General features: G+C 38.9%; 2 protein-coding genes across 12 annotated transcripts; one reads left to right on the top strand and one right to left on the bottom strand.

Annotated features, from left to right (window-relative positions):
- The first annotated feature begins 6,582 nt into the window (after positions 1-6,582).
- Positions 6,583-17,939, top strand: SSB (small RNA binding exonuclease protection factor La). 4 transcript variants are annotated; one of them, XM_080670234.1, is made up of 12 exons: positions 6,583-6,738; positions 8,309-8,380; positions 10,286-10,389; positions 10,477-10,651; positions 11,320-11,427; positions 11,515-11,615; positions 14,043-14,114; positions 14,432-14,474; positions 14,865-15,005; positions 15,581-15,767; positions 15,881-16,012; positions 16,292-17,939. In XM_080670234.1, exons 2-12 carry the CDS (start codon positions 8,318-8,320, stop codon positions 16,378-16,380), a joined length of 1,215 nt encoding a protein of 404 aa, XP_080526360.1. In that variant the 5' UTR covers positions 6,583-6,738; positions 8,309-8,317; the 3' UTR covers positions 16,381-17,939. The 4 variants fall into 4 exon arrangements, with proteins under 4 accessions (XP_080526360.1, XP_080526361.1, XP_080526359.1 ...); XM_080670233.1 differs by having other exon boundaries at positions 6,675-6,860; XM_080670235.1 differs by lacking the exon at positions 10,286-10,389 and having other exon boundaries at positions 6,605-6,738.
- Positions 16,380-24,602, bottom strand: METTL5 (methyltransferase 5, N6-adenosine). Of its 8 annotated transcripts, none has more exons than XM_080670239.1 (8): positions 24,498-24,602; positions 24,087-24,240; positions 22,151-22,265; positions 21,639-21,820; positions 20,334-20,416; positions 18,634-18,685; positions 16,856-16,905; positions 16,383-16,483 (listed from the first exon to the last, which is right to left on the bottom strand). In XM_080670239.1, exons 2-8 carry the CDS (start codon positions 24,193-24,195, stop codon positions 16,445-16,447), a joined length of 630 nt encoding a protein of 209 aa, XP_080526365.1. In that variant the 5' UTR covers positions 24,196-24,240; positions 24,498-24,602; the 3' UTR covers positions 16,383-16,444. The 8 variants fall into 8 exon arrangements, with proteins under 8 accessions (XP_080526368.1, XP_080526367.1, XP_080526370.1 ...); XM_080670237.1 differs by having other exon boundaries at positions 24,357-24,582; XM_080670238.1 differs by having other exon boundaries at positions 24,344-24,574.
- Between the last annotated feature and the right edge of the window lie 989 nt (positions 24,603-25,591).

Genomic DNA, 25,591 nt, shown 5'->3' with positions numbered 1-25,591 from the left:
CTCCTCTGTTTATGTATCTCAGATTTCTCGCCCATGCAGTGGCCATACCATCCTGGCCAATGACCTGTTCCCAGCTGTAACGACCAGTACCTTCCCTATGTCACCCAGACTTTACTGGGCATGCCTCTAATGTTCAGCCTTCCCTTTGTTCCTTTCCAGTTAATTAATAACTGGGTTAAATACAGCCACATCAGAAGGCACTACAGATTGCTTTTTATACTTTTTTTGTACATTTCCTGCCTCAAACCTGTGAAGAAGACCAAAAGTTTTGCCTTTTGGGATATTGATTTTAAGCCGTTTATTAAGAAACAAGAGATTTGTAAAGAACCTTTGACCTTCCCTTTCTGCGTAAGAGATTCAGATGGAAAGGCCTACTCCAGGAAGGAAATCTTAGGATGTTTACCTTAGCCGAATTTGAGGTAAGTATAGAAAACAAGAGGGCTTCAGGCTGGGCCTGTTACCTAGATACCCTGTGTCCCATTGATTCTGAGTTGCCTAACAAGAATTCTCCTGCCTTCTATGTTCCCTTCCTCCTCAACTACCTGAATATAACCCATTCTCACTTCTGAAATCTAATGCTCCGCCTCCCCTTCTTTCTTCTTTGTCCAAAAATGTTTTTTTATACACAATGTTGCCTTACCGTCTTTGAAAATGTCATGCTTATATGAATTCCCCATGCACATGTATTAAGCTTTGATTTTCTCCTGTTAATCTGTCTCTGTTAATTTATTAGCCCAGCCAAAAGAATTTAAAAGATGAGAGAAAAAATACCTTTTTTAGCCCCCACACCTGGAATTAGCCATTTCTCCAAGCAGCTAGGATGTCTGTTAGTGAGAAATGGTATTTTAAGACCTTTATCTGGGCTCTAGGGATGTTTATTGCTATTAAATCTCAAGACTGAAATTAAAATACACAATAATAATACAAAGGCAGAAGGGTAATTAGAGTTAAAACTTTCTAAGATCCTGGAATTTTCAGGAAAGTGGTAAAAGCAACACAGGGTGTTTACCCAACTTCCTCTGCATCTATAGCCTCTTTGCCCACAGAAAGTATTCTGCTTCTCAAAGTCCCCTATGAAAACAGATTAGCACATTATAATTCATTTGCTTTATCCCACCCCTCTCTCACACAGACACATCTCAGTCTCAGAATAGGCAGTTTAGGTATGAATTTTCAATACTTTTGGAATTCTTCAAAATTCCAAACAGAAAGCAAAAGAGAAAGTGGGGCTAAAACTGACAAACTAGCAGCTGGTGTTACGGGGCTGCTTCCACACCCGGCATGGTACAGACCTCTCTCGACCTCCAGGTTCTTGACTTGTGCTGGGGAAATTTCAATACAGGAGCTTAAGTGAAAGTGAGAGTAAGTTTATTAAAGCTTGGGACTGAGGCAGAGGAAGGACTCCTGGAGACAGGATCAGGAGGTAAGCTCGGATGAGTTGCTGCTACCACTTGCTCCCCTGGGTGCAAATCTCATCCGACCCTGAGAGCTTAGGATAGAAGCAGCAAAGTACACATCTGAGGAAAGGGGGTACGGGCGTGCTCAAGAAACAGCACGCACTGGTGTCCTTTGTCCTGTGGGTTTTATCTATTTTCTACTGGCGGAAATTTTAGGAGAGATCCCAGGGGAGGATCTCAAAAGACTGTTAGTAGATTTCTGGGTGTGTCGTTTAGTATGCTGATGTATTAAAATGAGCCTGTACGCCCTGGCTCAGTTGGTTTAGCATCATCCCACCCACCAAAAGGTCACCAGATAGGTTCCCAGTTATGGCACATGCCTGGGTTTCAGCTTCATCCCCCAGAAGGGACGTGCAGGAGACAGTTTATTGATGTTTCTCTATCTCTATCTCTATCTCTATCTCTATCTCTATCTCTATCTCTATCTCTATCTCTCTATCTCTAACTTTATCTCTATCATCTCTCTCTTTCTCTGTCCTCATTCCTCTCTCTCTCAAATCAATTTTAAAATATAAATAAATAAAAAGTTCTTTGAAATAAGTTTAAAAAATAAAATTCGTGTGTAATGAAATTTAGGGTTATTCCCTGCTTAGTTTCACCTCTATTGTGGATTAGTCTGTGTGTGTATGTGTGCGTGTGTGTGCGTGTGTGTGTGTGTATGTGTTTTATCTTTCTCCCTTTCTAAGGTGATTTAAACCACCTGCTCTTAGGTGTCTTTGGTTAGGGACGACAGTCTTTGATTCATCAGCTGACTATTAATTGCTCAGCTATTCTAGCTAATTGTTCAGTCATTTGTCTCAGTTTTCTTATTCCACTTGCCAGGGAATTTTTCTAGTTTCTTACTAACCTGTCTTACTGGGACTTGGGTTTTTAGTCATATGGAAGAAAGAATGGTAAGGAATTTTAGGAAATAAAAAAACAACAGGAAAGTTACAGGATTTTGTTCTCCATAATTTTTTGAAGGTCTTTGAAAAAGTCATAGGGCTTTTTTCTGCTTTTCTATACTCCAATTTCTAACATAAGGCATTTATTCTTGGGGGCCCAGCCAAACTCTCATAGGAGGACTCTTTTTAAAAATATATATATTCTATTGATTTTTCACAGAGAGGAAGGGAGAGGGATAGAGAGTTAGAAACATCGATGAGAGAGAGACATCAATCAGCTGCCTCCTGCACACCCCCAACTGGGGATGTGTCCGCAACCAAGGTACATGCCCTTGACTGGAATTGAACCCGGGACCCCTCAGTCCCTAGGCCGATGCTCTAGCCACTGAGCTAAACCCGTCAGGGCAGGAGGACTCTTAAAGATAACACTTCCCCCTTGTCAACATCTTAGGATGTCCAATGAACACAAAAGACACATAAAACTATTTTCTAGTGTTTTTAAGTAAATATAGAAACCCAAAGTTATCGATTAAAAAATATATTCTCTTTCTTACCTATGCTTTTAAAAGAAGTTAAGAAGGCAAGGTGATGGAATTTATAACCTTCATCTCTGAACAAGAAGAAACTTCTCTAAGAAGGTGTGGGGCAGGAATTGCACACTGTTCAGAGCCCCATTAATCCAAGCTCACCAAAATCACAGCAAAGACCTGGTTTATGAAATGGTTAGAAAATTTAAATCAAAATTGTGCCCAATTTAAATTACCATTATTCTCTTAGCTGGACACAGCTTTAGTTTTCAAGTGCGTTTTGTGATTTTGTATTTCCTAGTTGAGTTTTCCATCTTGCATACATGTACTATTTTGAAAAGTAGTTCTAACTGGGCATCTTTCCATAGTGACATCTGTGGACCTCTGTGTGTTTATTCCATTAGTTATAAATAAGGATGTTCTTGGCCATAGCAATCGATGAGCTGAAGCTTTGAAATACTTTTTCAATGAGGACGCTCCAAGTTTTATGAGAAAACATCTGCAAAAGTATATTAAAAACCATCTGTGGAAGTAGCACAGCATCCTGACTCATAAGTCCAGGATCGGGAACGTTCTCATCAGATTCCATCCCTATCTTTCCCATTCCTTGTCTGTAAAAACCGAACATTTAGAAGAATTTAATATGAGAAAAGGAGAGCTACCCAGGCAGTTGCCCAGTGTCCTAGTCTCCTCAACTTGTAAAGCAGCTTTAGTTCTGGCCTTGGGGCAGAGTTTGCAGCCAGTTTTTTAAAAAAATAATTGGTTTTTTAAAACATATTTTTATTGATTTCAGAGAGGAAGGAAGAGGGAGAGAGAGACAGAAACAGTAATGATGAGAGAGGATCATTGATTGACTGCCTTCTGCACACCCCCTATTGGGGATCAAGCTCGAAACCCAGGCAGGTGCCCTTGACTGGAATCAAACCCGGGACTCTTCAGTCCACAGGCTGACGCTCTATCCTCTGAGCCAAATCAGCTAGAGCTGCAGCCATTTTTGATTGGAGAGACACCTTGCCTTGCACTTTTTTCCTGATGAGCAGGTAAATCCCTGTTGACAATAGTAACAATCCTATCTAATAAAAGAGTAATATGCAAATTGACCATACATCCAGTACACCCACCAGCCACGCCCACCAGCCAATCAGGAGCGAATATGCAAATAGACCCAACCAAGATGGCTGCGGCCACAGAGAGCAGGAGGTAGGCTTGGGTTTCCCCGGCAATGGAGGAAGCCAAGCTTTCTGCCTGCCCTTGCCGGCACAGGCCTCCACTCAATGCTACAAAGTTTCAATTATAGAAGATAAATAAATCCCAACAAAAATGATGGCAGCCACGGAGCTGGAGAGAGTAGGAGGCTTGAGTTGCCCCTGGAGATGGAGGAAGCCAAGCTTTCCGCATACCCTGGCCAGCCCAGGCCTCCACTCCAGGCTACAAAGTTTCAATTATAGAAGATAAATAAATCCCAATAAAAATGGCGGCAGCCATGAAGCTGGAGAGAGGCTAGGGTTGCCCGTGGTGATGGAGGAAGCCAAGCTTCTGCAGCCCTTGGCCTGCCTTGGCCTCCACTTAAGGCTACAAAGTTTCAATTATAGAAGATAAATAAATCCCAGATACCAGGGCCTCCACTTGGGTCACTGGGGGGCGTGGCCAGCCTGCAAACCACCACAGGCCCCTCATCCAGCCCTCCCCATGCCCCAAGGGAACCCCCACCCTGATCTGGGACACCCTTCAGGGCAAACCAGCTGGCCCCCACCCATGCACCAGGCCTCCATCCTATCTAATAAAAGAGTAATATGCAGATTGACCATTACTCCAACACACAAGATGGCTGCCCCATGTGGTCAAAGATCCTGCCCCCATATGGACATAAGATGGCCACCACAAGATGGCCAACAGGGGAGGGCAGTAGGGAGGGACCAGGACTGCAAGGGAGGGCAGTTGGGGGCGATCAAGCCTGCAGGGGAGGGCAGTTAGGGGTGACCAGGCCTGCAGAGGAGGGAAGTTGGGGGCGACCAGGCCTGCAGGGAAGGGCATTTGGGGGGGACCCAGGCCTGCAGGTGAGGGCAGTTAGGGGTGACCAGGCCTGCAGGGTAGGGCAGTTAGGGGCAAACAGGCTGGCAGGGGAGCAGTTAGGCATCAATCAGGCTGGCAGGGGAGTGGTTAGGGGGGTGATCAGGCTGGCAGGCAGAAGCGGTTAGGGGCAATCAGGAAGGCACGCAGGGGAGCAGTTGGGAGCCAGCAGTCCTGGATTGTGAGAGGGATATCTGACTGCCCGTTTAGGCCCGATCCAGATAGGATCGGGCCTAAACGGGCAGTCGGTCATCCCTCGAGGGGTCCCAGATTGGAGAGGGTGCAGGCTGGGCTGAGGGACACCCCCTCCCCCCCGTGCACGAATTTCGTGCACCAGGCCTCTAGTATAATCCATAAGACACTGTGATCCTATCACTCTTCTGTTCAAATCTCGTGATGATACCTATAGGGGTGGGCAAAAGTAAGTTTACAGTTGTAAGTATAGGAAATAGGGTTTATTCTTTTAAGTTAATAAAGCTATTGTAAATCATAACTGCATGTCTTTCCAATGAACTACTATAAACCTACTTTTGCCCACCACTATATTTCATTCCGAGTTAAAGTCCTTACAATTCTATCATAGACTGATGCAAAGATAGGTAGCCATATGTTCAGGTAAAAAGCTCAGAGTCTTTCCCAGCCAGTGTGGCTCAGTGGTTGAGCGTCGACCTATGAACCAAGAGGTCACCAGTTCAACTCCCAGTGAGGGCACATGTGTGGATTGCAGGCTCGATCCCCTGTAGGCGGCATACAGTAGGCAGTCAATTGATGTTTCTCCCTCATGAATGTTTCTATCTCTCTCTCCCTCTCCCTTGCTCTCTCTCTAAAACAGATTAAAAAAAAACATTAAAAAATAAAAATAATTATAAAAAAGCTCAGAGTCTTGCCCTGGCCTGTGTGTTCAGTGGACTTAGAGGGATCACAGGTTCTATTGTCAGTCAAGGGCACATACCTCGGTTGCAGTTCAATAACCAGCCCTGGTTGGGGAAAAACTTTTTTTTTTTTTTTTTTTTTTTTGGTGCATGGGAGGATGCCCAACCAACTGAGCCACACTGGCCAGGGCACAGTATTGTTTATTATTTCATTGTTTAATTACACCACAACTTAGTTACCTGTTCTTTTTTGGTGGACATTTAGTTAATTCCCCCCCCCCTTTTTTTTGCATTTATACAACATTTCTATGAATATTCTTGAGCATGTTTTCTTGTGCACAGATGTGAAAAATTTCCTAGAATATATTATTAGGAGTGGATTTTGGGTCATCTGCTATACACATTTTAAACTTTAGCAGCTATTACCAAGTTGCTTTCTAAAATGACTGTAGTGCCCTGGCCAGGTAGCTCAGTTGGTTAGAGCATCTGATAAGCCAAGGTTTCTGGGTTTGATTCCCAGGCACATACAAGAAGCAACCAATGAATGCATAAATGCTGTAAATGGAACAACAAATAATGTTTTTTCCTCTCTCTCTAAAAAGCAAATAAACAAACAAAACCCCCCAAACACTTAAAACCAAATATTTACGCTAACATCCTCTATCACTCTGCCGGACACAGCAACCCAACTTCTTGGGGAGGGCGGAGAAGTAGGGGCGGGACTACCACCGCATCATCACGCTGCGCCGGCGCCCCGCCAGCCTCTGAGCTCCCGAGGCCGCGCGGCCGTAGCCACTCGCAATCGGGCGCAAGGGCTGCCGGGACAGTCCCCATCTTCTTTGCGCGCGCGTTAGAAGAGGCGACGCGGCGGAGGCGAGGCGTTTTCAGTGATCCTGTGGCCCGGCTCTGCGGGACCGGGACCTTAAAGGTGAGCAACTTCCGGGGCTAACGAGAAGGAGGAACAAAGGCCCTGCATTGCGTGCTGCACCACGGCGCGTTCCCTTTCTTTGCTGCCTCATGCTGGGCGCCTCGGCTCCTCTCCTTCCTCAGGTTTGGGTCCTGGGCCGCGTGGGCCGCGGCCGGAGGCGGCGCGCTGGTCCGGGAGGAGAGAGGGGCCCCTGAGGGGAATGCTGGAGCCTGGGGTTCCGCGCACGAGGTTGGGACCCGAGCGAGCCAGGGTTTCTTTGGGACGGGTTCCTGGCGGGGTCTTTGGACAGAAGCTGCCCGCATCCCCACTGCGTCTTTAAAGTTTCCTATCTTCGCCGCCTTGCGGTGGCGCCTCAGGCGGACGTTTGGGGCCACCTATATAAGTTTCCGGAGAGGTTGGCCCGGCGGAACTCCGCAGGGCTCCTTGGATCCTGTGGGACCGAGTGGAGGCCCGAGAATCGGGGTTGTAGGTATTCCCCTGGCGAAACCCTCGGTTTTCTAGGGTCTTCTTCATTCACTCACATCAAGGCTTCTGTGCGAAATGTTAACTGTGGCTAATATCTCACATCTTATTTTACATTCTGGGAAAGGCTATGATGAAGCGAAGTTCCAAAATTGGGTAGGCCGAGAAGTCTGGTAGGGACTCAATAGTCCTTTATCTCCCCCTTTGTTTTCCAAGGGGCCCTAAATCATGGTAATAACTTAGGAATGTAGATTGTGGTCGGCAATCCAGTGTACACGGTTGAGCAAACTTGGTAGTGGGATGTGCACCATATAAAAATCCCTATTGCAAGAGCTTCCAGTGTGCATCCGTCCAGTTTATTGTATAGTAATTACAGTGTCTACGCGAGGCCTCCGTGAAGTGTACCAATGAGGGAGTCAGCTGATGGCCGATATTCTTGATGAGTTCCTGTATACTTGTGTACCATGTGAATGACTGGATGGTTTCAGAGAGCACTGGAGGCAAGTAACTTGAAGTGAGGAGTCGTGGTTTTGTGTCCCTAGCAAGCCAACCTCACAGCCTCATTCTTCTGCACTACTAAGCAGGAAACTGGTTAGCCAGTAAATATATTAGAGAATGAGTAGCATACTGTATCCCAGCTTATCCTTGTTTTAGTGTATGCAGGCTTTCAAGTTGTCATTTCATATACCTCTTAATGTACAGCATCTAATTGGACCCTGGCAATAATATGTGAATTTTCCCCCCCTAAAGTTATGATACTTAATCTTTGCTGATAAAGATTTTAGTCAGTCAACTGTGACTAATTTTAAAAGAAATTTGACCCACACCAAACTAGTGGGACTGACATCCATAATGAAGATAACCACTTGCTTTGTTATAGAAGAGGGAACAGTGATTTACTGAAAGGAGTGTGCACCTTTTCACTTTTCCATCACTTATTCCAAAGTTTTCTTTTGTTGAAATTTGAGAATTGAGTAGAGAAACTAAAAATTATTGATTTCTTTTTAAAGAAAACAATGGGCTATTGATAATTTTAAAACATTCTTTTTCTGATCTTGAGTTTTATGCTAAAAAAATAACAATAATACCAATTTGAAAAAATTTACAGGTAGCCACAATGGCTGAAAATGGTGATGAAAAAATGGCTGCCCTGGAGGCCAAAATCTGTCATCAAATTGAGGTATGATCCTTGTACTATTCAACTGTGAAAACAAGCTCTTTGAAAGGAAATTTAGGGCCTCATAACAAATACAGAAAGAACATTTAATTTTTGTCATATATTGACCCATTATTCAATATTTGGCTTGTCTTTGATTCTTGGAATTAGTTGTACATATAATAGTACAACTGTTTTATATTTGTGGAGTCAGTTTATGAAACCCAAAGACTACAGTCATTTCAAAAGATAACATTGTAGAATAATGTTACTTACCTTTTTTCTTTAGTTTCCTAGTCTATAAAGTGAGGATAATAGTACCTTCCTTATAAGGTGGCTGTGAGGGTTACATTTAATAAAATGTAAAACAGCAGAGTGCCTGACACTTAATAAGGTAACATAATTCTTTGTGAAGTACCTTCCCTGTTAAATAGCACTTTATATCTTTGAAGATCTTATTGTAAAGTTGAAGCTTTACAATGATGGCTGCTGTGGGTAATGTCTTAGTTTCTATTTTATGTTTTTACTGAAAAACTTCATTATTTGGTGTGTTTTTGGCAATTCTCAGAACTGTTTTTTAAAAAGTTTTACTTTGCCATTTAGAATTTCCTATATTGCAGTATTTTGTACTAATTTATTGTGAAGAAAATGATAAATTATTCAGTTTTAATATTTAGAGTAATACAAAGATGCACATAGAAAACGTCGATAATGTCCCTTCTATAACCTGTCACCTCTCAGATCCCACTCTCCTGAGGTAATCAAGGTTAAAGCCCAATGAATACACTTTTACACTTTGGTCAGCGCTGACACTAACATAGTTTTTATTTCCTTCCCTTTCCTCCACCATGCAATATACCCAATTCTCTATTTGATATGTAGGGTATTTCCAATATTTTAGCTATAACAATTTTATCATTTATATCTTTATATATAAATTAATAAACATGTTTACTGATTTAAGGGTTATACACATTTTTTAAAAACTTTCAATAATTAAGGCCAATTTACATCTCTGCCTGCATGACCATTTCTCTGTATTCAGACCAATACTAGGTATACTTGTTTTTAGAATTTCGGCCAATTTGTCAGGTGAAAAATGCTATTTCATTAATTTATATTTCTTTGATTAATAATGAATTGAACTTATGCTTATAGTACATGTTAGTTTTAGTGATTTTTTAAATGTCCTTTATTCATTTTTCTATCAGTGTTTTCTGGAGTTTTTTCTTCCCCCTTGATTCCAAAGAATTATCTGTGTTTGTCTTATTTTTGTCATTCCAAGTAGTCACATTTGGGCCTTTTCATGTATAGTTTTTTCTTGTTTTTATACTGAGAAAGGGTGCTTCTATGCTTAAATTAGATATACACTTTTAACTTTTAAAAATTGGAGTGATTAACTAGTTTATTCCAGGTTTTAAATTTATTCCACACTGATTTGAAGCAAGAGGTTTTTTTTATATACTAAATCCTTAGGTATATTTTTATATGTTGATTACATTGTTTAATCAATTTTTAGTTTTACCTTTTTGTTAAATTTGTATTATAAATATTTAATTATGAGGAGGAAATATTTATTGCTGCTTAAGTTCTGACATGTATTTTAAAAAATATGTTTTTATTGATTTTAGAGAGAAAGGAAGAATGAGGAGGGGAGAGAGAGAAAGAGAAACATTGATTGGCTGCCTCCTGCACACCCCCCACTGGAGGTCAAGCCTGAAACCCAGGCATGTGCCCTGACTGGGAATAGAACTGGCGACCTTTTGGTGCATGGGATGATGTGCATCCAAACGAACAATACTGGCCAGGGCATGACATGTATTTTTAAAGAATATAACTTAGTGATGTGATAGTAATTTAAAGAAAAACCCTCCAGAGTTGGAGTCAATATTATACAATGATCTGAAATATATTGTAATTATCTTGCAGTATTATTTTGGTGATTTCAATTTGCCACGGGACAAATTTTTAAAGGAACAAATCAAACTGGATGAAGGCTGGGTACCTTTGGAAATAATGATAAAATTTAATAGGTAAAAACCTTTTAAAAACCATCTTTAGATTTTCTGTTAACAAGTGCTAGTACTAAGTCTTACAATGTTTTTATACATATTCTTCAGGTTAAACCGTCTAACAACAGACTTCAATGTAATAGTAGAAGCATTGAGCAAATCAAAGGCAGAACTCATGGAAATAAGTGAAGATAAAACCAAAATCAGAAGATCTCCAAACAAACCCCTCCCTGAAGTGACTGATGAGTATAAAAATGATGTAAAAAACAGATCTGTTTATATTGTAAGTGGGCCTTTAATGCACTTAATTATAACTTATTTATTTAGAAAGAATGGGTGGTAGAGTTGGTGAGAATAAGGGCTCAGCAATCATAGCTTCATTACTTACTCTATGTCCCTCACCACCTACTGTATGTTCTTAATCTTTTTAAGCCTTATCTTTAAAAATGGGGGTAATATTTTTACCTTATAGAAGTGTTGTGAGAATCAAATGAAAAACCCATATACCATTGGGTAGAATATTTACCATATAAACACCCAGTGCATATCACCTGTTCTTATTTGTCATCGGCTAAACTTGAGAGCAATTTTTTTTAGTATATTAATTTTTAAGTATTTTTCATTCTGGAAAATTTCAGACATACAAAAGTAGATTGGATGTATAATGTACAATTATCCAATTGTAACAGTTAACACCTGATGAATCTTGTCCTGTCCCTGTTCCAACTGGATTATTTTTTCTACAACAACTGGATTATTTTGAATTGAATCCCAGATAAAAGAGTCACTCTTATTGTACTGGATAGCAATAGCTCTTAACCAGAGCTGTCAAACATTTGAGAGAGGGAGGGATGGATGGATATCTTGGCTTCATTTCAAGACAGAAGGATTCAGAATTTCTGGCTAATTGTTTACCTGAGAAGTCATTTGTACATTTCTTCCTACTCACAGAAAGGCTTCCCTACTGATGCAACCCTTGATGACATAAAAGAATGGTTAGAAGATAAAGGTCAAGTACTAAATATTCAGATGAGAAGAACATTGCATAAAGCATTTAAGGTATGGTTGTATGATGTAACAGACTTTTTCTAGTTGAAAAATATATGGGACATAACTAAAAAAAAAACTTTCTCCCCCTTTTAAAAGGGATCAATATTTGCTGTGTTTGATAGCATTGAATCTGCTAAAAAGTTTGTGGAGACCCCTGGACAAAAATACAAAGACACAGATCTGCTAATACTTTTCAAGTAAGTCTTTTTGCTGATGTTTCTTCTGGCCACTTAGTTATGTAGAATTTACACACTGGGGTTAGGAATATGGAATGACATCCTCTATAAGTCCAATAGTTTTGGTATCCATAGGATTCTTTGAAAAATGCTTGAAATTTGTTTAGTGGAAACTTAATCCTTTGAGAATACATAGAGATGTTTATTAATACCTTTTCTGTTAGCAATTAGTAAACGAGGCTAAGTTTTAGGACTTATTTTGCATCTAAAATTCATAATCAGGCTGGATACTAAAATTTGGGCTTTTGGTGTTAGAGAATAAATCACTACAATTTTTATCTGTTCTTATAGTCTATATGCCTGTATTTTATATAGTACAAAGGGTTATGTAATAGAGATTTGGATCACATTTTTTGTGTGTGTCTAAAAACTTGGACAAACCAGAGCATTTGCATGATAAAGTTAGATGGAGGACCATAGTCTCCTACTATTGCATTACATAGTAGTATAAGTTTTCTCTCCTTACCGCGACCAGCACGGCTAGAGAGGGGACGAGTCCTGAGTAGGGGCGACGGGGGATTGAGAAAAAGAGACAGACATGGACACTAGGGAAAGCTGGGACCAGGTGGGACGCTGCCCCCGATGGAGAGACAGTGACCCAGAGCTGGTGTAGCGCGTTTATTAAATACAGCATGATACCAGGAAGTTTTACTAGAGTTTAAGACAAAGGAAATTATGTGAAATCATGGTTAAGGATCAAGCTACAATTCTTCATTCTTGTGGCTTCTTTGTAATTGTCACTCCTGGCTGAGCCTAGATAATTGCGTCTGATCCTGGAACCTGGCTGAACTTAGATAATGAAACCCACCCCCTGGCACCTGAGCTAAAGGTTAGGCCGACAACATACCTGCCTCTGGTAAGGTATGTTTCCAGGATGTGGCTCTGCCGACGCCACTGGACTTGGCCGCCCCTGTACTCGGCTAACAATCAGCTCATGTGCCTTCCTAGGCGCTCTCTATAACATAGTATTCTAAATATGCTGTGTACTAAACTGAACTTAGAGATGCACTGTGATGAATCATGCTCAGTGTTACACTCTCAAAAGTGTTTTTCCTTTTTTAGTCTTCACCCGAGGATATGTTTGTTTTTAAACAGAACATGATTATATTTAATACACAAGTTTGATAGAACAAAAAAGTAAAACACCAGAGTAAAATAATAACAAAAAACATGGTATTTCATTTGCAATGCATGAGAAATGGTTAATATCTTTAGTCATAAACAAGCTCTTAAAAACCAGTGACAGAGACACTATAATGCAAGGAAACTGGAAAAAATAAAATAATACAAGTGATGATTAAACATATACGATGATTTTGTTGAGCAATAATAATTTCTCTGCAGTATCACAGTGAGCAGAATAAAGAACTGACACCTAATAGTCTTCAATTTTGAACAGTATTGTACAGTTTGAACTCTCATAAGCACTGGGAGGCAGATTGAGAGAAGTATCTATAATTAGGGGACCGAGGATATGTTTTTACTGATTAGACTGGGTGGCGTGGACATTAATGTGAGAGAGAGAGCATCTATGGGTTGTCTCCCATATGTGCCCTGACCAGGGATCGAACCTAAAACTTAGGTATTTTCCCTGATAGGAATTGAACCCACTACCCTTTGGTATACAGGACGACGCTCCAGTGGAGCCACCCGGCCAGGGCCCCTCAACAAATACTTTTTAATGTGATTTTTATAATTGTTCTTATTCTTGGGTCTCGGAGGGATTTTAGAATTTTCTCCTTTTGTGAAACGAACACTAGAAAACTCTGAAACTTACATAACTTCTAGTTTACTTTTTAAAAAATACATGAATGAGCCCTAGCTGGTTTGGCTCAGTAGATAAGAGCGTCAGCCTGTGCACTGAAGGGTCCTGGTTTCATTCCAGTCAGGGGCACATGCCTGGGTTGCCGGCTCCGTCCCCAGTGTGAGGTGTGTAGGAGGCAGCCAATTGATGATTCTCTCTCATCACTGATGTTTCTATCTCTCCCTTCCTCTCTGAAATCAATAAAAAATATACTTAAATAAGTAAAAAATACATGAATGATAAATGAAAACCAATATGAGATTGTTAATGGATATGGGATTTCTTTTTGGGGTCATGAAAATGTTTTGAAATTAGATAATAGTGATGATTGTACAATCTGAATATATTAAAAGGCATTGAATTATACACTTTAAAACGGTAACTTTTATGGCATGTGAATTACTTCTTAGTAAATCTGTTACTTAAAAAAATACAAGAGTAACTTCCTTGATATCTTTTGAATTTGTAGGTAATTATGTTGATAGAAAAAAATGTAACATTCCTTATACCATGTCTTAAATAATTCAAAATAATTTGAAATATTTGTTCTCATAAATTTAGCCTCTATATTTTGTGTCCTTTAGGGAAGATTACTTTGCAAAGAAAAATGAAGAAAGAAAGCAAAATAAAGTGGAAGCTAAATTACGAGCTAAAAAGTAAGTAAATAGAGCTAATAGAACATTTTAATTCCTTAAATCTTTACTAAGGTAGGTAGTGGTTCTGGGAAATGAGGCTGATGATGAGCTTTGAAATGAGTAGCAATAGGCTTACTTAACCTTTTGCTCATGAAACATTGGGGTCTTAAACTGCCTTGATAATCTGGGGGCCACATTGTATGTGCTAGTATTAGACAATCAGAAATTCTAAGGACTGGCTTTGGTTAAGTTTAGTGATCATGATCAAGGTTATCTTTACCGTGATTTAATTTTCTCATATAGTAAATGGAAAATTCTAATTATATTTTTATTTGTAGAGAGCAAGAAGAAAAACGAAAGTTAGCAGAAAATGCTGAAATGGTAAGTATATGTTACTGATATCTAAGACTTTAAAGTTATGAGAATAAAAGATCTGAGGACTTTCCAGAAAATATGTAAGCAAGTCTGTAGTTGTCATTACACTAAAGTACTAGCCAAGTACTATTGGCTAAAATTATTATTTATCCAGAAGTGATTTAATAAACAGACTTATATAACTAAAATATAAATATAACTAATTAAATTTTACTTGTTGGAGAAATTAGTTAAAAGCCATTGTAGAACAAAGGATGAAATGTACCAAGTATTAAAGTACTTAAAAATAGCATTTTAGTTTCTAGTCTTTTCCTTGTATAGGTATAGAGTGGTGTAAGCTATTTCTGATTTGTGGTTGCTTTTAAGAAATTTATATTGCCTTGTATGTTTTTATAGAAATCTCTAGAAGAAAAGATTGGCTGCTTGTTGAAATTTTCAGGGGACCTAGATGATCAGACCTGTAGAGAAGATTTGCACATCCTTTTCTCAAATCATGGTGAAATAAAATGGATAGACTTTGTCAGAGGAGCAAAAGAGGTTTGGAAACATTCATTCATATGCTTTATGCCAGTGTTGAAAATTCCACAGAAATTTATCTTTTATATGAAATAATTAGAAAGCAAATTTTCATTGTTTATGCAAATAGTTTTTCTTTAATTACTTGTCCATTTTGTTATTGCTTTGACTCCATGTGATATCTGTATTTTGCATTTTATTTTAAAAAATATATTTTTATTGATTTTTAGAGAAAGGAGAATGGAGAGAGAGAGAGAAACATTGATCGGCTGCCTCCTGCACGCCCCCTACTGGGGATGGAGCCTGCAACCTGGGCAAGTGCCTTTACTGGGAATTGAATGAGCGATCTGGTGCATGAATCTACTCTCAACCACTGAGCCATATTGGCCAGGTGATATCTGATATTTTCTGTTATGCTGTAAATAATTGTTGTATCAGTAACTGCAAGTTTTGTAGTATCTTCCTTCCTGATGTTCACTAAAATTCATTGAAACTGGTAATGGCACGGAAGATTTTGCAGGCTAGGAAAAATTACTTGGAAGGTATTAACTGTGAGACTAAAAACTTAAGGGTGTGGCTTTTTGTCTTTGGTGTAGGGAATAATTCTATTTAAAGAAAAAGCTAAGGAAGCACTGGATAAAGCCAAAGATGCAAATAATGGTAACCTTCAATTAAGGAACAAAGAAGTGACATGGGAAGTACTAGATGGAGATGTGGAAAAAGAAGCATTGAAAAAAATCATAGATGATCAACAAGAATCCCTAAACAAATGGAAGTCAAAAGGTTATTAATTCTGATTTTTTTCTGAGAGTTTGGATATTTACTCAATAGGTGTTCAAAGACAGTGACAAGATATTTAAAACATTTCTTTACTGATTTCGCAATTGTCTCTTTAGGTCGAAGATTTAAAGGAAAAGGAAAGGGAAATAAAGTTGCCCAGACTGGGTCTGCTAAAGGAAAAGTACAGTTCCAGGGCAAGAAAACTAAATTTGATAGTGATGATGAACATGATGAAAATGGTGCATCTGGTAAGTTTTTCTAAGTCCTTTGGTACTTACATGAGAAATTATTTGTGGGAGAGAATAGTGATGCGGTTATTCAGTTTCTGTCTGAGTGGCATTGTTGGATTGCAATTTACCCTGGTTGTGCTGTTTTTACAAGTAGATTACAAGGATGTTTGGAAGTTAAGGTTAGAGAGAAGGTCTATACTACAAGAAAAGCCTTTTCTCATTGGTAATTGTGCTCCTTACTAAAATAGAGTAATCCTTACAATGAACTTAACAAAAATTAATTCTGTTATTGTATAGGACCAGTAAAAAGAGCAAGAGAAGAAACAGACAAAGAAGAACCTGCATCAAAACAGCAGAAAACAGAAAATGGTGCCGGAGACCAGTAGTTTAGTAAACAAATTTTGTATTCATTTTAATTAGGTTTTCAGCTGCATTTGTCTTTGGAGGCTTTTAAAAAGAAAACCGAATTAGGTCCACTTCAATGTCTACCTGTAAGAAAAGAAAATTTTTTATTGTTTAACTTGTCTTTTTGTTATCCAAATGAGGATTTTTTTTAATGTACAGTTGTATGTTATTCAGATGATTCAAATATCAAAAGGTTCTTGTACTAAATTGCCTTTGTAATATGAGAATGTATTAGTACAAATGAATAAAATATATACTATATAAAAAGAGCAAAACTTAAGTTTATTTTCTTTTTTTGCCCAAAGTATTTGAGAAATAATTTATCTTAAACCAGAGTATTGGCTGTTGATTATAGGATGTTCCATAATCTGTCTCCCAGGCTGGCTTTCTTATATTTACTCAGGCAACTTGATAACATAAGAATTAATTACTTATTGTAAAGTTCAAGAGACTTACTGATTTCTTTTTATGAAATTTGTATGATGCTGGCAGGTCATATCTCAGCTCTATTAAAAACAGAAAAAAAAGCCACCTAAGGATAAAAACTATATTTCTAAGCATTTACCACCCTTGACTAAAAAAACCCACGAATTAAGAAAGCTCTAAATGTTGGTAAACTGAAGATTTTAGACCTGTCACTTTAACTTGGTATCCAAGGACTGCCATGATATATCCCCAAGGTTACCCATGGCAAGTTGAGTTTGGCATTTCTGCTATTTTGGTAATTTATACCAAAATTTGAGGTTATATGGAAGAGTTTAGAAACATTACAAGTGGACAAAAGTGTATCCTATGAAAATGATAGTACCTTCCTATTTTTAGTTTCCTAATCAATAGCTAGCAATCTCATAAGTATGCCTATTTTAAAATTTTATTGTCTGGATTTTAGTAATGGTAGTAAGTAGCCATGTATTTTCCTACTATGCTCTCAAATGAAAACCGATTTTTTCATATTCTTCCTTTCTAAAGTATAATGTAGGTCCTCCAAACTTATTACTGATCCATTTTAGAGTGATGGCAATGAGTCTACCTACCCCTTCATATTTTACAACATAAATTCTAACTCTAGGTCACAGCTCTCAAATTTTAATGTGCATTGAGGTGCAAGTTATAATTCAGTAGATCTGAGTGGAGCCTGAAATTCTGCAAGTCTAACAAGCTCCCAAGGGATGTCAATGATGATTATCTAAAACTACATTTGGAATAGCAAGGCTCTGGTTTGGTATTATACTGGAATTGTTCTAAGGTGTTCCATGTTGCATATTCTAATAACTTAAATTACGTAAGGAATGACAATACTGAATATAATAGAAAGACTGACCTTTTACACATTATATTAAGAACAGAAATAGATCTAGTTATATGGTTAACACCACCGTGCTAGTTCATAGTTTATTATCGTGTAAAAACATTTCCCCTTATTGTACTCTTACTTTAGACTTCAAAATTATTTGGATTACAGTTAGCTTCTAGTTGTATGCTTTCCCTATTTTAATGTTTGTGAATATTCAGTTTACTAATAAAAATGTACCAAGCATGATTTACTCAGTGTGGATGATTATATTCTATCCTCTACTAAAAAAAAGCTTCATGTTATTTGACTTCAGGGGCAATTAGAAAATTGAAAGACAGGTGATCCAGCCCTAGCTGGTTTGGCTCAGTGGATACAGCACTGGCCTGCGGACTGAAGGTTCCCCGGTTCGATTCCAGGCAAGGACACATGCCTGGGTTGCAGGCTTAGTCCCCAGAAGGCGGGGTGTGCAGGAGGCAGCCGATTAATGATTCTTATCATTGATGTTTCTATCTCTCCCTTCTCTGAAATCAATAAATACATTTTTTAAAAAGGGCAGCAATAGTTAAAAAAAAAAAAAAAAAAAGGTGATCCAGGCATAATCTGGTGGTATTTTCCATGAATGGATTTCAAACAGGTCTGACCAACTCAACCCAAGCTTTTCAGTCACTATGAAGCTATAAAGGGTCTGAGCCTGGAGTGACCAAATACTTGGGTACTATTAGAAGTTTTCAGTAAAATGCAATACATAAATTGGGACAGTCTTAGACAAACATTGATACCCTGCCTTTACTCCATTTGCTACCCATTTGCAACACTAAAAAATGTGATTTACAGTATCTTCTCAGCACCTGTATAAAAATTCTGGTTCGGCTCTAATGCATTTTTGCTTTCTTAGATAGAATTTAGATTTGTTTTATGAGAAACTTAAAAACTGTCTTACCTGCAATGATGTCTATCTTGATTTTCCATTCTGCAGCTTTCTTTTGAATATGCTGAACACAAGATGTTAATGTGAACTGATTTGTAAATATTTTTAAATTGCTTTTTACTAATACTTGGTATTATGTTTTCAAAAAATTCAAGCTTTTAAAACTTCATTAGAATTTAGATCCTTAATTTTTTTTCAACTTAATGGATCACATTTAGAAAATAAACCAAGCCATTTCAATATATATAACCATCTGAGCCAAATTACATATTTAAATAAAATCCAAGTCAACAAAGCTATTATTTCAGAAATACATCAAAGTGTACAATGTAACCATGGTTTCTGCAGCATTATTTCATCAATATATATAACTATCCTGGAAACCATTCAACAGAGATCTATGTACATGGTCAGTGGCAGTATGGGATAGTAGTTAGGAACATGGTCTCTGGAACCAGACAGCCTGCATCTGAACTGCTGCTCTGGTACTTACCAGCTTTGTAACCCTGAGCTACTCATTCTTTTTGTGCTTCAGTTTCTTCATCTGTTAAATGAGGATAATAATTGGATCTCTCATCCGATTGTTGAGGAATATGAAAAGTGCTTTGAACTGTCCAGGCACACAGTAAGTACTAAATATTAACCACTTATAGGTCTAAAATTCTTGAACTACTTCATAAAATTTTTGGTTGTTATAAAAATTGCTTTATGAATTTTTAAAAACAATATACACATTTCAACATAAATGGAAAAAAGTTGCCCATAATCCCCTAAATAAATTATGTGCACAATTTGCTAGAAATACTAGAAATCTAGAGCTATTAACATTTTGTATAAGCATTTTATTCATGTTGATAGTATGATTAAGCTGGTTGATAAACTATTTAACTTTCCCTAAATTTTAGGGAAATATATATATATTTTTTAATATATATATTTTATTGATATTTTACAGAGAGGAAGGGAGAGGGATAGAGAGCTAGAAACATCGATGAGAGAGAAACATTGATCAGCTGCCACCTGCACACCTCCCACTGGGGATGTGCCCGCAACCAAGGTACATGCCCTTGACCGGAATTGAACCCGGGACCCTTCAGTCTGCAGGCCGACGCTCTATCCACTGAGCCAAACCGGTTTCGGCGGAAATATTTTCATTATAAACAATATCGACACTGTGTGTATTTAGTTTTTTCTTGAATTTAATAAATATTTCTTAGTTTGGGTATATTTTCCATTTTTGAGATCTAGAATTTCTGTATAAGAATACAGACTTGCCAAAACTGGTTTGGCTCAGTGGATAGAGCGTCGGCCTGCGGACTGAAGGGTCCCGGGTTTGATTCCGGTCAAGGGCATGTACCTTGGTTGCGGGCACATCCCCAGTGGGAGGTGTGCAGGAGGCAGCTGATCGATGTCTCTCTCTCATCGATGTTTCTAGCTCTCTATCCCTCTCCCTTCCTCTCTGTAAAATATCAATAAAATATATTAAAAAAAAAAAAAAAAAAAGAATACAGACTTGCCTGGCCAGTGTTGCTCAGTGGTTGAGCGTCGACTTATGGACCAGGAGGTCACAGTTCAATTCCCAGTTGGAGCACACGCCCAGGTTTGGTCTAGTATTTAGATTTATTTACCAGTAAATAAATTTCAGAGCAAATCCTTACAACACTCATGATTTCAAAAATAAATGACAGAATATCATGATGATTTGAACTTACTTCTCTCGTTGAGGATTTGTGTAAAGAATATACTGCGGTTCTTGCCATTTCCAAAGCAGTCTTTAGAAATGCCATATCTGTTCCTGTTAACAGTAGAAAAAGCTCCAATTTAAATTATATACCTGTTATCAAAATAGAAGATTAAATGAATACCAGGTAGTAATAAATATAAAAATAGCCACTTCAAATTCTGCAAGAAGGGTACAAATAAGTAAAATATCCAAATATAGGTTGATAGAATAAAACCAGAACTATAATGTCGTATTTGAATAAGGATAAAGTAAAATTTTAGTGTCATATTCCAATAATAACTTTCAAAGAGGGAGAAAGGAACAGAGTAGTAATTAGAATCAGGTGGGGGTGGAGGGGGTGCAAGGAGGACTTTTTAAAACTATGCATGTCTTTTCCTCTTACTGATTTCCTACCCGCCTTGCACACAGCATTCACACAAAGCCACAGTGAGTCACTGTTACTGATGGACACACGATGAAATCCTTGGGTGTGTTAAGGTATTAAAAAGAGGTTCTAGCCCTAGCTGGTTTGGCTCAGTGGATAGAGCATCGGCCTGTGGAGTGAAAGGTCCCGGGTTTGATTTGGTCAAGGGCATGTGCCCAGGTTGCAGGTTCGCTCCCCAGTAAGGTGTGCAGGAGGCAGCTGATCAGTGATTCTCTATCATCATTGATGTTTCTGTCTCTCTCCCCTTCTCCATTCCTCTCTGAAATAAAAATATATACTAAAACAAAAGAAAGAGGTTCTAGCCTTGGCTGGCATGGTTTAGTGGTTAGAGCATCGGGCCCTAGAAGAGTCTCGAGTTCTATTCCAGTCAAGGGCATATACCTGGGTTGCAGGTTCCCCACCCAGGCTGGGGTGCGTTGGGGAGGCAACCATTTGACAGGAGTCTCACATTGATGTTTCTCCCTTTCTCCCCCGCTCCTTTCCATTCTCTCTAAAATCAATGGAAAAAATATCCTCCAGGATTAACAAAAAAAACAACAAAAACAAAAAACAAAAAAAGGAGGTTCTAAAAGTATAAAATACTTTATAGGATTCATAATCATTCATAAAGGGCAGGTAAATCATTATTGAAACCAGATGGAGTATAAAAATATTTTTTTCATTTATACAAATTTGTGAAAACAAAGATTGAAAAATTCAATTCCCTATCCATGCATTAAACAAATTGAAATTGTAATAACTATAAATAAGAGATTGGTGTATTTACTGTAGAGTAATAAAATCACTTAACCTGAACAATCAATGAGCAACTGGTTTTTAAAACCAATATACCTGAGTTTTGTTACTAACCTTTATTATTTTTGGTTCCAAAAGGAGGATTCATAATTACTGTATCAAACGACTTGGACATTCTGTTAGATAATGAGCACACATCACATTGAACCATGTCAACATTTGTTAACTCGAACTCTTCCACGTTCCTATTAAATATTTCCAATGCATCTTCATCTATGTCAAATCCAACACACAATCTGTAAATACAAAACATAGACAAAGACCGACTATGGCTTCATAACCTTTTTAACTCAACTGGCAAAGTAAGAGTGAGTGTTACCTTTCAACAGCATGATTTCCCAATCTGGCAGGGGTTGGAAATTCAGGTTTGTATACAAGGGAGACATCTGCCTTCTGGTGTTACTGTTTTGTTTTGTTTTTTAGTTTGTTCTGCTCATTCAAAATGAACTCATTATCAGATTCTCAACTCCCTCACTTCATACTATAGAGTCCCATAAATATAACCAGTTGATCATATTTATGCTTATTAAAGCCACCCCATACCAAATAATATATACTGGACCTACCCTGCTCCTAGCATTGCAGTTCCGATGCTGAGTACTCCACAACCACATCCTAGATCTGCAACCACTTTATTTTCAATGTCATCATATGTATTATGAATTGTATAGAGCATACATGCTAAAAGATCAAAAAACATATTAGAGAAGAAGCAAGTTGATGACCAAAATCCAATTTGTGCAAATGACTCGTTAAAACAATTTGTCTTTCATTATCTAGTCCTCCCCCAAATGGTACCCCAGAATGTAAGGCATATAACTTGGTATGTAATACAAGGTCCCACAAAAATAAAATAAAACCCATACCAGTGGTTCCCCAAAACTAGTCTCTGCTGACAATGCCAAGAATGACAAAACTTTGGGGAAAATGAGAAAAATAAGGTCAATGTTTTTCCCCCCCTTAACCTGTTCAAAACATTGCCATCCACACACATATGTCAGTTATCTTTGATGTTGAAATATTTTTATGAAAGGATGGGAAGAGTAAATAAGTTTTAAAAATATCTTTCCTTATTAATATATGAATTTGGCAACCCTATATTGATGTCCAAAATTATTTTGAAATTTTACTGATTTGTGAAATTTGTAAGTCCAGGAACCACAGCATTAACATTAAAATGGCACAGAACTTTTTTGCAATAAATTTGTCACCAGGTACCATAAGCTTAAACTAGAATGGGAAAGGAAAAAACTAAACCCACAATATAGCTTTTAAATTCACATATTCAGACACATATTTATGATCTACAGACATATATTCATAATCTACTAATAAGACATGATAGAACTATTGAGCTGTAGAGCAGAAGCTACTGAGACTAGAAAGGGATATTTCAAATACACAAAGGTCTGGTATATGCTGAAGGTTACTCATGAGTAAGATCACTGATATCTCCCTTTGGATATATGAACCCTACAAGGATAACTGGCCATCACTGGATGCCCCAGGATCCAATAGTTTTGTCAAAAATACAATTATGGGACATCTCAGGCTGACCATGCTGTCCTGATTATAGCTGCAGGTGTTAGTGACTTTGAAGCTGGAAAAAATTAGCACATCCATGTGCATGTTACAACTGGTCTTTTAAAGAGCCGAATTCCACTTAGAAACCCTATAACCTGAGATATTAAATAAGTCATTATCTAAATTGAGTAAACTGGTCTTAATATTTAGTTGAAATTATGACAGTATGTTGGAGTTAAGTTCCTTAACATTCATTGGCAGCTTAGAAACAGAACTATGTTGGAGCTGGATGAGTTTCCTCCTTGCAGGTGTTGCCAACAAATTAATTTTCCTTAAGACTCCCCAATGACTTTGATAATACATTTACTAAATATGAATGGTTTTTCCTGTATTCTCTCCTGTATTACTGGTATCAGTCTCTCAGATCAAGCAACACTACTGATTCTCACTCAGATAATTTTTAAAATTGAAATGCATCCTCATATTTAAATAGCACATATTCTGGATTTGTTAAAAGTCCTTCAGCTAGCCAGCTCTAGTATTCATTTCTAGGATAGAGTATAGCATAGAATCTGTGCTGACAATTCCTTGCAAAAGGAAATTGATCCCTATTTTACAAATATTTACTGAGCTCCTAACTAGTATCAGAAACTCTTCAGGCACTGGGAACTGTGTGAAAAAGACCAATTCTTTGTCCTTAAGGAGTTTATAGTGTAATGAGAAAAACAAACACATTAAAAAGATGTCTGACAGTATTAAGGGTATGCAAAACCCAAACAGTAAAATGACAACGTGTGTGTCTGTGTGTGGGGTGTCTTTAGCTGTGGTGTCAAGGAAGTCCTCTCTGATGTGATAGGTAATCTTTCAGCAGATTTCCTCTGGACGTTCTTTGTATGTAAATAACTGTCCTCATTTCATTATGGAGTAGACAGGACTAAGCTACCCGCGAAGCAAAGGCGTGGTCACCAGCCGCCCTACCTGCAATGTGCGGCCTGGTGGGATACTGTTCTAGAAGTAACTTGGGCTTTTCGAATGCATCCACTTGTTGCAGGCGACTCTCTAGTTCTTTAAGTCTTAATTTCTTCATTTTTTTAAAAAAAGTGTGGGTTCTCAGGGTTTAACGGCACCGGATCTGCAGAAAAATTAGTTTAACCTGAATTTCAATTTCCCGTGCCCCAAGCCCCCGCCCATTTATCAGCGCCGCTGGCCAAGGGGCCCGGCAGGGGACCACTGACGGTAAGGACACACCGGCCCAGGCCGTGTGCGTCTCCTCCCGGCGCTATCGGCGAGCGGAGTCTTCCGCCAGCCTCTGAGCAGCCTGCCTCCAGGGTATCCCGCGCCGATCTCAGGATCCTCGACCAGCGGCGCTCCAGCCCGGGTTTCACGCACCGTGTCGGGGTATTTCAAGAGGTTGCTAGCGCCAGGGCTGGGGCCGGAAGCGCCGCTAACCAAGCGCACTCGCGTTCGTCCCAGTGCTCTCTCCGAGCTGCAACCGCGGCCTGGCTCCCGGGTTCCGCTGGCAACTCAGTCCTCATCCACCTCCACTTCCGCCCGTCTCGCAGCGCCCCAGCCGGGTACCCCCGCCTCCCCTGCCCTCCGCCTGTTACTCTCAAAGGATAGGGAACAAAGAGGGGGAAAATGATGGGGAAAATGATAGGGAAAAGAGGGTGAAAGTCACGGTCACTTTGTTTTAATGCCCAGTGTAGCCCTTTCTGCCCTCAACCTCCCAAACTCCCCTCTCATAAAGCAGCGATCTCCTCACCTTTGCCTCCTTGGTCATGAGCATGCCCTATTTATGATAACTTTGTTTCCCTCTTTTTAGGTCACCCGTGTCACTTACCTCAACTCTCACAGGGTAGTGATGTCAGAGAAGCCCAAAGAAGAGAGTTTAAATGAAGAAATAGGTGGTAGTGTGAAATGCTGGAAAGAGGTCAGGCTTTCACAGAGTACAGCAGAAATCAACTTGTAGTGGATTTTGAACTGAATGAAAGTTTCGGAAGTAGAAAGAGTAAATGTGAACAAGTTTTAAGAAATGTGGCTACGAAAAGGGGAGTGAGAATTGTTGATGGATTTGTAAGGTTAGGGGAAGCTTTCGAACAGGTTAAAGCTAATAGAAAGGCAGGGATTCAAAATACAAGAAAGGATATTGGATGGAGTTAGAATCCTGAGAAGTAGATTCTGTGCTTAAGTGAAAGGATTGCCTTTAATCTGCGAAATGGGCCCTTCTTTTCATTATTAAAGGAAGAAAAAGAGGTGTGGATGGATGCCCGTTTGGCTCAGTGAATAGAGAGCATCAGCCTGCAGACTGGAGACTCCCGGGTTCGATTCCGGTCAAGGGCACATGCTCGGTTGTGGGCTTGATCCCCAGTAGGGGGCGTGCAGGAGGCAGCTGATCAATGATTCTCTCTCATCATTGATGTTTCTATCTCTCCCCCTGTCCCTTCCTCTCTGAAATACATACATATATATATTTATTGTGAAAA

This window comes from Plecotus auritus (genome assembly GCF_963455305.1).
Source record: "Plecotus auritus genome assembly, chromosome: 5".
In the NCBI taxonomy this organism is placed as follows: Eukaryota; Metazoa; Chordata; class Mammalia; order Chiroptera; family Vespertilionidae; genus Plecotus; species Plecotus auritus.
The sequence above is the reverse complement of the archived record's forward strand: the minus strand, read 5'-3'. Positions and strand labels throughout refer to the sequence as shown.